Consider the following 13,086-nt stretch of genomic DNA (forward strand, 5'->3'; position numbering starts at 1 on the left):
TACGTGGTTTTTGTCTTTTATTATTGATATATTACATTGATCTTAATATTGATATATTACTTTGATTTTTGAATGTTAAACCAACCTTGCATTCCTGAGATAAATTCCACTTGCTCATGGTGTATATACTTTTCTATATGTTGTTGGATTCAGTTTGCTAACACTGAGGATTTTGCCTCCATATTTAAAAGAGATGTTGGTCAATAGTTTCTTTTCCTTGTGATACCTTTCTCATTTTAGTATCAGTGTAATGCTGTACTCACAAAATAAATTATGACATGTTCTCTCCTCTTCTGTTTTTTGAAAGAATTTGAAAAGGATTGGTGTTAATTCTTCTTCAGATGTTTGGTAGAACTCACCAGTGAAACCATCTGGGCTTGGCTTTTCTTTGTGTGAAGTTTTTGAAATAATTTAGTTTCTTTACTTGTAGATCTGTTCAGATTTTTCTATTTCTTCATGAAGGTATTCTTGGTAGTTTCTGTCTTCCTAGTAATTTATTTCATCTTATTATTTTTTGGCATACCTTTTTTCTTAGTATTTTCTTATAATCCTTTTTATTTCTTTTTTTTAAAGATTTTACTTATTTATTTGAGACAGAGAGAGTTGCAGAGGGGGAGGGGCAGAGGGAGAAGCAGGCTCCCCGCCGAGCAGGGAGCCTGACGCGGGGCTCGGTCCCAGGACCCTGCGATCATGACCTGAGTCAAAATCAAGAGTCAGATGCTTAGCCAACTGAACCACTCAGGCGCCCCTTTTCTCCTTTTTTAATACATGCACTCATAGCTATAAATTTCCCTTTTAAGCACTGCTAGAGCTGTACCCCATAAGTTTTGGTATTTTTTATGTTTGTTTTCATTCATCTCAAAGTATTTTATATTTTCATTGTATTTTCTTCTTTGACACATTGGTTGTTTAAGCATATGTTTAACTTTTATATAACTGTGACTTTCCCACATTCTTCTGTTGTTGACTTCTAATTTAATTTCATTGTGGTCAAAGAAGGTACTTTGTATGTTTTAATTCTTTTTAATTTATCGAGGTTTGTTTTATGACCTAGCATATGGTCTACTATGAAGACTGTTCTATGTGCTCTTGAGAAGAATGTATATTCTGCTCTTGTTTGACCTGAAGTGTTTGTAGATGTCTGCTACAACTAGGTAGTTTATAGTATTTTTTAAGTCTTCTGTTTCTTTGCTGATTTCTGCCTCATTTTCTATCCATTATTGAAAGTGGAATGTTTAAGTGTCCAACTATTTTTGTTGAATTGTGTATTTCTCTCTTCAGGTTTTCAGTTTCACTTTGTGTATTTTGGAGTTCTGTTCTTTTTCTTTTAAGATTTTATTTATTTGAGAGAGAGAGAGAGAGAGAGAGCACGAACGGGGGAGGGGCAGAGGGAGAGGGAGAAACAGACTCCCTGTTGAGCAGGGAGCCCAACATGGGGCTCAATCCCAGGACCCCAGGATCATGACCCAAGCCAAAGGCAGATGCTTAACAAACTGAGCCACCCAGGTGCCCTGGGGTTCTGTTCTTAGGTACATGGATATTTAGTCATTATATCCTACTGATAAATTGATTTCTTACCATTGTAAAATGTCCTTAATTTGTCTCTAGTAACAATTTTTTTCTCACTGTAGTCTATGCAGTATATAGCCATCTCGGCTCTATTTAGGTTACTGCTTACATGGTATGTATTTTTACATCTTTTTTTCTTTCAGCCTGTGTCATTGAATCTAAAGTGTGGTTTTGTAGACAGCATACACTTGGGTCATTTTTAAATTCTGATGGAATCCAATTTATGTTTTTCTTTATTTTATGCTTCTGGGTCCATTTTTTAAAGGCCTTTATTTTTTCCGAGAAGTTTTAAGTTTACAGCAAACTGGAGAGGAAGGGACAGAGATTTCCCATATATCCCCTGCCCACACACATGCATGGCATCCCCAGTTATCAACATCAGTCACCAGAATGGTTCATTTGTTACCAATGATGAACCTACATTGACACCTCATAATCAGCCAGACTGTTTACCTTAGAGTTCACTCTTAGTGTTCTATGGATTTGGACACTCTATAGATTTGGACAAATATATAATGACTTTATCCATCATTATAATACACAGAGCATTTTCACTGCCCTGAAGATCTGTGCTCTGCCTATTAATCCCTCCCTCCTTCCCCCAGCCCCAGTAACCATTGATCTTTTTATTGCCTCTGTAGTTTTGCCTCTTCTGGGATGTCTTATGGTTAAGTCATACATCATGTAGCCTTTTCAGATTGGCTTATTTTACTTAGTGATAGGCTTTTAAGATTTCTCTATGTCTTTTCATGGCTTGATAGTTCGTTTTTTTTTTAGTGCTGAACAATACTCTTATTATTTGGATGTACCACAGTTTATCCATTCACCCATTGAAGATAATCGTAGTTGCTTCAAGTTTTATGAATAAAGCTGCTGTGAACTCTATGTGCAAGTTTTTGTGTGGACATAGTTTTCAACTCCTTTGGAAAAATACGAGTGCAATTGCTGGATTGTATAGTATGTTTAGTTTTATAAGAACCCACCAAACTTCCTTCCAAAGTGACTGTACCATTCTGCATTCCCACCAGCTATGTATGAGAATTCCTGTTGCTCCACATCCTCATCAGCATTTGGCGTTGTCATTGCTCCACGTTTTTGCTATTCCAATACATATAAAGTGGTATCTCAATGTTTTCATTTGCATCCTGATGACATAGTATGTGAACCATCTTTTCATATGCTTGTTTTCCATCTGTATATCTTCTTTGGTGAGGTGTCTGTTAAGGTCTTTGGCCCATTTTTGTAATCAGGTTGTTTGTTCTCTTATTGTTGACTTTTAAGAGTTTTTTGTATATTTTGGATAACAAGTCATTATCAGATGTGTCTTTTGCAAATATTTTCTCCCAGTCTCTGGCTTGTCTTCTCATTCTCTTGACTTTGTCTTTTGCAGAGCAGAATTTTCTAATCAAGTTCAGCTTATTATTTTCTTCACAGGTCGTGTCTTTGGTGTTATATCTAAATAGGCATCACTACACCCAGGGTCATCTAGGTTTTCTCCTGGGTTATCTTCTAGGAGATTTGCAGTTTTGCATTTTATGGTTAGGTCTGCCATCCATTTAAGTTAATTTTTGTGAAGAGTGTAAGGTCTGTGTCTAGTTTTTTTTTTGCGTGTGGACATCCAGTTGTTCCAACACCATTTGTTGAAGAGACTGCCTTTTTGAAAGGATTTATTTATTTATTTATTTATTTTTTATTCATTCGAGACACAGAGATACAGAGAGAGAGATAGAGAGAGAGCATGAGCAGGGGGAGAAGCAGAGGGAGGGGGAGAAGGAGACTCCCCACCGAGCAGGGAGCCTGCTTCTCCCTCTCCCATTCCGCCTGCTTGTGTTCCTGCTCTCACTGTGTCTCTCTCTGTCAAATAAATAAACAAAATCTTTAAAAAAAAAAAAAAAAAAAAAAAGATAACTTGACTTTAATTATGTGGGCTTATTTCTGGGCTCTCTGTTCCATGAATCTATATTTTTATGCTTTGGCCAATTCTACACTGTCTTGATTACTGTAGCTTTCTAATAAGTCTTGAAGTTGGGTAGTGTCAGTCCTCCAGCTTTGTTCTCCTTAAATATTGTGTTGGCTATTCTAGGTCTTTTCCCTCTCCATATAAATTTTAGAATCATTTTAATGAACTACCTGAAATTTAAAAAAAAAATTTAAATAATATGTCATAGAAATGTATTTAAATGTGAACATAATTATGTATCCACAATATTTACAAATATGTATCCACAATACTTACTAAAAGGAATAGCTAATGAACATCTGTTGGTTAAGAATCCAAATTATGCCATCCAAAATGGCGTGGTGTCTGGTGCTTGACCAAAAGGTGGCTACTGTGGGGAGTCTTTCTTCCTGCTGATACCACCTGCAAAGCAGTGACCTGATTCCAGGTGATCGCTTGGTCCAAACTAGGATTTTGGGAGGAAACTAGTACCCAGGTCTCACCCAGGAATATGAAGCTTTTTCTAGGTTTGGTTGATGATGTGGGGCTTCTTAATGCATTCCAGGATTTTGTGAGGATTGATCGAAGAATTGTAAAAGGAAGGTTTTATTATTTGACAGCTAAACAGACCCCAGGAGACACACCTTCACAGTAACCTCTATGAATACCTGCTGTTAGGTAAATGCAAATGGCTTACCTAATGCAGTAGTTCTCAAAGCATCACTGGAAACCAGGTGGAAATGCAGATTCTCAGCCCCACCCCGACCTACTGAGTGGAAATTCTGTGGGTAGGGCCCAGCAGTCTGGGTTTTTAAGGAAACCCCTCTGATGGGTGTTGAATCAGTAACTGTTGACGTCTTGATGAGTTTGAAGTATCTGTGGTGTGACATTAATGTGAGGTGGGTTCAGACCTGTAGGAATGAGCCTTGTGTGGCTATGGGAAAAGGCTAGGGATGATGGAAACCTTGCTTGCAAAAATCTGCTCCACCTGTTGTTAACATTTTACCCATTTGTGCTATTATAATGTGTTTTCTGAAGAATCTGAACCAAACAGCATATTTCTTTAAATGATGAAAAAGAGGATCCTGCTGTGGTGTTGTTTTTCCCTGATCTGTGATGAGTCTCCTGAGAGCCCAGGGGCCTTCCCTGAGGTGCATTTAAGGTGTGGGATCACAGAAGTGGGTGAAGTTCATAGCAGACTGTCAGACATCAGTCTATTCAAGGCAGCCCTGAGGACTTAGCTTGCTAGAAAGGCTAGAGGGGTCTCAAGAAAGAAAAAACATTTTTAAAATGTTGCCTGCCTGCCCCCAGGGGTGATTTGAGGAGAAAAGTAATTTTATCCAGTTTTGTCATTTTTTTTCAGATACAGATTCAGAAGTAAGGATGTTTCCATTTAAAAGAAATTTGTGAAGTGGGGCGCCTGGGTGGCTCAGTCAGTTAAGCATCTGCCTTCGACTTAGGTCATGATCCCAGGGTCCTGGGGTCAAGCCCTACGTTGGACTCCCTACTCACTGGGGAGTCTGCTTCTCCTTCCTCTCCCTCTGCCCCTGGTTGTGTGCTCTTGCTCACTCTGTTTCTCAAATAAATAAAATCTTAAAAAAAAAAAAGAAATTTAAAAAAAGAAAAAAGAATTTGGGTTTTTTGTTTATTTTATTACATGTGGAATCATAAAGAATGCCTTAATTCCTTAAGGACAAAATACTAGTGTGGTATCAGGAAGCCATGTTTTAAAGCATCCGAGCCACTAGGTAAATCTTCAGTCAGCCCCACATGATAAGGGGATGTAAGAAAATGTGTAATTGGTGTTAGGGAAGACATCCTAAAGCAGAGAAAATTTAAAGCAGAGAAAAAGGGTTGAAATTAAACAGACCCACCCCTCAAGGATTAGAAGGAACACAGATCTGTCAGGTTAAACACCCGCAAGAAGTTGGAGATATAAATGTGATCAGGAAAACTAAGATAAGGAAGATGCCACTCCTTGCCTTTGCATGGTGGTGCTCTTGTGTCCCTTGTGTGGTCTCAGCAATAACCCTGACATGGGGAAGGCATGATTACTGGTTCCCCTTTGCAGATGAACAGGCTGAGGTTCAGTGAGATTAAACGGTGGTGGTGGTGGCAGCTGCCTTTGACTGAATAGTAATTTGTGTATTCATTCAATAAATCTTTACTGAGGACCTACTATGTGCCAGGCCCTGTTCTATACAGTAGTTGACAAAGCAGACAAAACTCTATGCCTTCATGGAGCTGACATTCTGGTAGGGGAAGGCAGCCAATAAAAGGGATAAAGCAATAAATTATGTACCATGTTAAGTGTGTTTTCTTCAAAAGTCCTGAGGAGAACAATGAAACAGGGAAGGGGAGCTGGTTTAAATTGTAAACAGGGTGGCTAGATGGGTTTTGAAGAGAGGGGGAGCTCAGTGACCTGCTGAAGTTAACAAGGTCACTCTGGCTGCTCTCTTGACGACAGACTGAATTATGGATCAGGCATAGAATTAGTCTGTATATAGGCTTGCAGGTCATCTTTGCAATGACTGCGGGGCAGATGTGAGTCTCAGAGATGTTAGTAAATGTGCTTAAGATCACAGAGCTGGGAAGTGCCAACAACTCTGTCCAACATGTGTGTGGATTTTATGACCATGCAGTCAGACCAGCTGCATTTCTGTTAGGAGGGAGGAGGCCAAAATGTGTAAAGGAGCTTTGTTCTTGACACTTGTTTTTGGGACAGCAGTGAATTAAGATTTGGATAAAGGATTAGCAGTGTGTGCACAAAGCAAAGCAAATTGAAAATCTAGCTGTGGATAGAGAGGTCTGAAAAGTTTCTTGCAAGCTAAGGAATTATCAGTATAGCAGAGTTAAAATGCATACAGTAACATTGAAATTTTTTTTATCCAGTGTGAAGTCTTTCCTGTTGAGAGGCTGTATGTGTGGTGGTGAAGAGCACAAATTCTGGAGTGAAAGGTGTGAGTTCAAATCCCAGCGCCACTATTTAATAGCTGTGTGACTGTAGGCAAATTATTTGACTTCTCTTTGCCTTCATTTTCTAATCTGTAAAATGGGAATAATAGATGAAACTAAACACGTTTTTCCCATATGGTCCAGCAGTCATGCTCGTTGGTGTTCCTGTAGGAGTGGAAAAACCCATGCGCACACAAATACCTGCACATGAATGCATACAACCGCTTCATTCATAACTGCCAAGCCTTGGAAGCAAGTTAAATGTCTTTCAGCAGGTGACTGAATAAATTGTGATTCATCAAGATAAAGGAATATTATCCAGCACTAAGAAGAAATGGACTGCCAGGCCATGAAGATGTGTAGAAACCGTAAATGCATTATCACTAAGTGAAAGACGCTAATCTGAAAAGGTGACATACTGTGATTCCAATTATATGACATTCTGGAAAAGGCAAATCTGTGGAGACAGTGAACAGATCAGGAGTTGTTGGGGTGGGGCAGAGAAGGAGATGACTGGGCAGCAAAAATTCTCTTGTGTGGTCCTGTAATGGCAGATACACGTCCTTATTCATTTATCCAAATCCACAGAGTATCCAGCACCAAGAGTGATCCCTGAGGTAAACTGTGGACTCAGGGTGATGATGATGTGTCCATGTGGGCTCATCAGCTGGAACAAATGTGCTATCGGGTGGGGGTGTTGATAGTGAGGGAGGCCGTGCATGTTGGGGTGGGACAAAGGGTACAGAGGAATTCTCTATACCTTCCACTTTGTTTTGCTATGAACCTAAAACTGCTCTAAAAATACACTGTTTTTTAAAATTAGAATAATAGTAGTACTCAGCAAATGGTGGTGTGGTAAGGATTATGAGTTAAGACAAGTAAGGGACTTGGAACAGTGCCTGGCGTGGAGTAAGCTTATGTGTTTTAGTTATTATTAATATATTATTTGTGAACATAAAAGTATGTAGCTTTCATAAGTTCACTCACATACTTGGAGATCTCTATTTTTGCCCATACAAACTTCAATTTTTCAACCTCAAATTCTACCACAATTGCCGTGTAGAAGTAATGCTCTTGGCCCATGTCTTTAATGTGGGCAGAGGGCCTCTTGCAGCAGGAGGAGTCAGAGCGCGGGTTGACTCCTCCCCAGGCGTCCCACCTCAGACATCTTGACCCTGATGCCCGCGGAGCACAAGTGCCCTGCACGCCCAGGAAGGGTGCTGCTGCGCGTCTCTCCTGCCAGCGCGTCTAACACCGCCACCACCCATTCTCCCCAAAAGTGCACATGCGGGCTTCTTGTCTGGAAGATAGAAGGAAAGCAGTGACCTCAGAACGCCTCAGGTCACCACAGAGCCTGTCTCTCTGTGAAATGGCTTTTTTATGAAGGAGAGCATTCTTTCTGTCAAACTCTTACTTCCTGACAACTCTTCTGAACAGTGTGAGTGATCGTCTGTAGCTGTTCTGAGTTTTAAGTATTGTGTACTAATTAGTGAGCCTGTGATTAATCCTAAGTGTTGAGTCATTTTGAGGAACATCTTGGGATGAAAGCGAATTGTAGGATAGAGCGAGCAAAATATCTGTCATTAGCAGCAGGAAATGAAATTAAGTAAGATGATTACACAGTGAAATGACAGGATTACCGTTCAAACGCTATTTCTCCTGACTCTGCAACCAGGCACGTGAAATGAATTCAGTTGTGAATGAAGTTACTGTTTCATAAATCTTCTTGAGAAAATCAACCATTACTCACGACCGGCAGGACTGTTTTCTAGGTAGTGAAGGGAATATTTACAGTCTTATAAATACCATGATACTGGTTTGCAAATTAAAATAACAGTAATATATTGGATACCTGTGTGCCAGACATTGTGCTAGAAACACACACACAACTGTTCTTTATCCTCACAACAAGCTGGGAAAGATATAATCCTCATTTTACAGAAGAGAAAATTGAAGCTATACGAAAACCGGTTCGTATAGCTGGCAGTGAAGAGTCACGGTTTAAACGCAGAACTTCTGCCTGTGCAATACAGCTTAGCCTAGTTGAGCCATCTGTAGTTGGTCAGTTATATACCGTTGGACTACACACCCATGTTTTTATGCGGAGTTAGGACACAGAGAACACTCTTGCAGAGTCCCCTGGAAGCTGGAAGCTGAAGCGGAACAGGAGTGGGGACTGGCGTTTGGGCCGAGAGGAGGGCTGTTTACTTTGCCAAGAAGCGGCACTGGAGCTGCTAGACTGTTTAGATCAAAGCAGGTGATGAGCACCTGCAAGGAGAAGGGAGAAGAGCCCGCACTGGTGCTTTCGATTTTCTGTTTTCACTCACAGACTTTGACGGGTCTGGAAATAATGTTTCCCAAACTGATGTTTATTAGATGTCTCAGATCTTTGAAAATTCATAGTTTAACTCTAAGCATATACTAACTCTCAGGTAATTAGACCATTAAAGAAAACTTTCCATTTTTCCACTGTTTTTCCTAGGTTAGAAGAATTGCTTTTTCATAAAAAGCATGTATTCATGTTATTTGACAAAAATACAGTATTTAAGCCATACAAAGTAGATGATTTACAAAGAAAGAGAGCTTTTACTATTTTTAAGATGACTTTTATTGTCACATTTGGATACATATGATATTCTTTGAAGATGGGCCATTTTTAAAAAAAAATATTTTATTTATTTGATAGCGAGACACAGCACGAGAGGGAACACAAGCAGGGGGAGTGGGAGAGGGAGAAGCAGGCTTCCCGCCAAGCAGGGAGCCCAATGCGGGGCTCGATATCAGGACCCCGGGATCATGACCTGAGCCGAAGGCAGACACCTCACCAACTGACCACCCAGGCACCCCAAGATGGGCCATCTTCACTTTTGTAGATTAACTATTATGTTTTAGCAATACTGTCAGCCTGCAACAAAGGGTTTATCTGTCTATTATCTATCGTTAAATTGGGATTTACATGTTACATTGGAGAAGCTTTTCTTAATGTGGCAGAAAAGTTAAAGTTACAGGAAAAATCTTATAGGTTGGACTACATGAAACAGTACTGCTAGGCAGAACACACCATAAACATATATAAGATGTCCCGCTCCCCCTGCTTGTGTTCCCTCTCTCACTGTGTCTCTCTCTGTCAAAGAAATAAGTAAAATCTTAAAAAAAAAAAAAAGAGGGGCCCCCGGGTGGCTCAGTCGTTAAGCATCTGCCTTCGGCTCGGGTCATGATCCCAGGGTCCTGGGATCGAGCTCCGCATCGGGCTCCCTGCTCGGCGGGAAGCCTGCTTCTCCCTCTGCCACTCCCCCTGCTTGTGTTCCCTCTCTCGCTGTGTCTCTCTCTGTCAAATAAATAAATAAAATCTTAAAAAAAAAAAGTGCTCTTGCAAATTAAGCCTCCAGTTTCAAAATAAGATATTCTGCAATTGAGTGAAACATTACGTACAAAAACATCAACATTTGATCCAGACACCAACATGGAAACATGCTCCACTCAGCAAAACTTATGGCTTATTTAAGAAAAATCAAGCCACAGGGGCGCCTGGGTGGCTCAGTCGTTAAGCGTCTGCCTTCGGCTCGGGTCATGATCCCAGGGTCCTGGGATCGAGCCCCGCATCGGGCTCCCTGCTCCGCGGGAAGCCTGCTTCTCCCTCTCCCACTCCCCTTGCTGTGTTCCCTCTCTCACTGTGTCTCTCTTTGTCAAATAAATAAATAAAATCTTTAAAAAAAATAAAATAAAAATTTTTTTTATCCATTTGAGAGAGAGAGAGCATGAGTGGTGGGAGGGGGCTGCAGAGGGAGAGGGAGAAGCAGACTCCTCGCTGAGCAGGGAGCCCGATGTGGGACTTGATCCCAGGACCCTGGGATCACGACCTGAGCCAAAGGCAGATGCTTAATGACTGAGCCACCCAGGTGCCCTATTAAGTTTTACATTTTAATTCCAGTATAGTTAACACACAGTGTTATATTAGTTTCAGGTGACAATACAGTGATTCAACTTCTATACAATACCCGGTGCTCATCATGACAAGTGCCCTCCTTATTCCCCGTCACCTGTTTCCCCATCCCTCACCCACCTCCCCTCTGGTACCATCAGCATGTTCTCTATAGTTAAGAGTCCGTTTCTTGGTTTGTCTCTCTCTTTTCCTTTGCTCTTTGTTTCTTATTTCCCACACAAGATTTCATTCTTTCTAATGGCTGAATAACGTTCCATTGTGTGTGTATGTATGTGTACATAAATGAACGTCACATAGGCAGACTCTCAAAAACTAATCTTTTTTTGTCCCCAGCAGACTACCATGCCTGCAGGAATCTTGCCTGAAAATGAAGAACCGTATTCCACTTCGGTGAATGACAGTGTACATGCTGCCGACATGAAAGGTGAGAGTGCTTTGATGTACTTGCCTCTTTGTGCCAAGCGGCATCTAATAAAATGGTGTGAGTAGACATGACAGAAGGCTCGAGGCCTCATACCAGGATCCCAAGTGCAGCTGCTGTTTATGGCTTTTGTTTATTTCTGCCTCCCTGTTTTGACCTGTTAAAATTCCTTTTCATAATCCTGAATAACAGGTCTTTTGAGGAGGAACGTTGAAAACAATGTTTGTCTCCTGCATTATCCTCTCATCAAACGCCTCCTGTGAGTCACACTTTCCTTTCTTTCCTCTCTCCTTCCTCAGGAGTGACACTTCGACGTGTGTCCAGAAGCACGGGACGCCTGCGCCTCCCAGTCTGTTTCTCTCCTCTGTCCCGTCCCGTGGTCTCGAGCTTTCACACGGCAGCCCAGGCAGGAGGGGTGCTGCCTGGGGCTCTTGCTGCCGTCCTTGCCCTCACTCCTTTGCCTGCCACAGGTGCTGAGCCGGGGCACAGCCCGACTTCCTGCCACGTTGGCACCCAGGCCCTGCTGCTGCCGCCAGCGGAGAGCCGGATGTTGAGTCACTTTTCTTGGCAGTGCCCTTTGCGTGATTTTCCCACTGGCTCTTTTAGGTTTGCCCTGTTCACTTTCGTGTTCCTGTGCAGGGAACTTTGAAGGACTGTCCCCCGAAGTGGGATGACATGATGTAAGAGCCTGAAGGGAGTAGCTGGCTCTCGGTGCGCTGTGCTCTTGTAGGACTCCAGCCACGTCACCAGGGGGCGCTGTCTCTCGCCGGGAGAAGGAGCGTGTCCTTCTGCCCGAGGAACTCCTGCCCCAGTTCCAGGCCCTCGCAGATCCTCCTCCTTCTGTCTGTGCTGTGCCTGACTCCGGGGGCACCGGGACGCTTGCTGGCCACCGTTTGTGGACAGCGTCTGTGGGGCAGACTTACGGTGTGTTAGCTGCCCTGGTTTGAGAAGGAAGCCTGTCTAAGACCGATGCAGGAACGGTGCCTACTTGCCGCTTACGTTGTAGAGTGATGTGTGTTTTGCTAAGGGACTCCAGCTAGCGGTGTAAGGGTCAGACAGACCTTTTCCCCTCTGCCTTCTTCTGTCGAAGTGCCACCTCGTAGCTGGGGTTTCCCACCAGCGGTTCTCTGGGCTTCTGAGGCGGGCAAGTCTTGAGTGTACAGGGGAGCGCCGGGTGCGGAAGAAAGCATCCCTGCACCCCCCCAGCGTCCAGTCACGTCCCCAGACTGCGGTGACCCCCAGAAAGCCTGACACGTTTCCAGCTGCCCAGGGAGCGCTGTACTGGCTGTGTGTGATCTCTCGCTGAGCTGTTTTACCTTTTGCGGGTTTTTTTAAAGATTTTATTTATCTATTTGACAGAGAGGGACACAGCGAGAGAGGGAACAGAAGCAGGGGGGAGTGGGAGAGGGAGAAGCAGGCCTCCTGCCGAGCAGGGAGCCCGATGCGGGGCTCGATCCCAGGACTGTGGGATCATGACCTGAGCCGAAGGCAGACGCTTAACGGCTGAGCCACCCAGGCGCCCCAATACTTTTATTTTTTTAAAAGATTTTATTTATTTATTTGACAGAGAGAGACACAGCGAGAGAGGGAACAAAAGCAGGGGGCGTGGGAGAGGGAGAAGCAGACTCCCTGCCGAGCAGGGAGCCCGATGCGGGACTCGATCCAGGGACTCCAGGATCATGACCTGAGCCGAAGGCAGTCGTTTAACCAACTGAGCCACCCAGGCGCCCTATTCACTTATTTTTAAAGATTTTATTTATTTATTTGACAGAGAGAGAAACAGCGAGAGAGGGAACAGAAGCAGGGGGAGTGGGAGAGGGAGAAGCAGGCTTCCCGCGGAGCAGGGAGCCCGATGCGGGGCTCGATCCCAGGACCCCGGGATCATGACTTGAGCCGAAGGCAGATGCTCAACGACTGAGCCACCCAGGCGCCCCGCTTCCATTTTTTTTTTAAAGATTTTATTTCTTTATTTCACAGAGAGGCACAGCGAGAGGGAACACAAGCAGGGGGAGTGGGAGAGGGAGAAGCAGGCTCCTCGCTGAGCAGGGAGCCCGATGCGGGGCTCGATCCCAGGACCCCGGGACCATGACCTGAGCCGAAGGCAGACGCTTAAAACTGAGCCACTGAGGCACCCCTGTTTTACCTTTCCTAAAACCATCTTTGTCGTTGAAATTTTCCCCATTGTATAAATGTAGCTAATATTTAATTAGGAAAAGTCTGGAAAAATAAGAAACTTTACATCTAACTTTTTTAGAGTGA

At 43.0% G+C, this 13,086-nt stretch overlaps 1 protein-coding gene across 4 annotated transcripts in view; it reads left to right on the top strand.

Moving 5' to 3' along the window:
- Positions 1 to 13,086, top strand: part of PTPDC1 (protein tyrosine phosphatase domain containing 1) — a 55,889-nt gene that overhangs the window by 16,782 nt on the left and 26,021 nt on the right. For 2 of the 4 annotated variants that reach the window (XM_021694330.1, XM_021694334.1), the window contains exon 3: positions 10,740 to 10,830. In XM_021694330.1, coding sequence (XP_021550005.1) covers positions 10,749 to 10,830 — 82 coding nt within the window. In that variant the 5' untranslated portion in view covers positions 10,740 to 10,748. Of the gene's footprint in view, positions 1 to 6,432; positions 6,467 to 10,739; positions 10,831 to 13,086 lie in introns of those variants that run through there. The other 2 variants (XM_021694333.1, XM_021694332.1) reach the window with 2 other exon arrangements.

This window comes from Neomonachus schauinslandi, chromosome 13 (assembly GCF_002201575.2).
Source record: "Neomonachus schauinslandi chromosome 13, ASM220157v2, whole genome shotgun sequence".
In the NCBI taxonomy this organism is placed as follows: domain Eukaryota; kingdom Metazoa; phylum Chordata; class Mammalia; order Carnivora; family Phocidae; genus Neomonachus; species Neomonachus schauinslandi.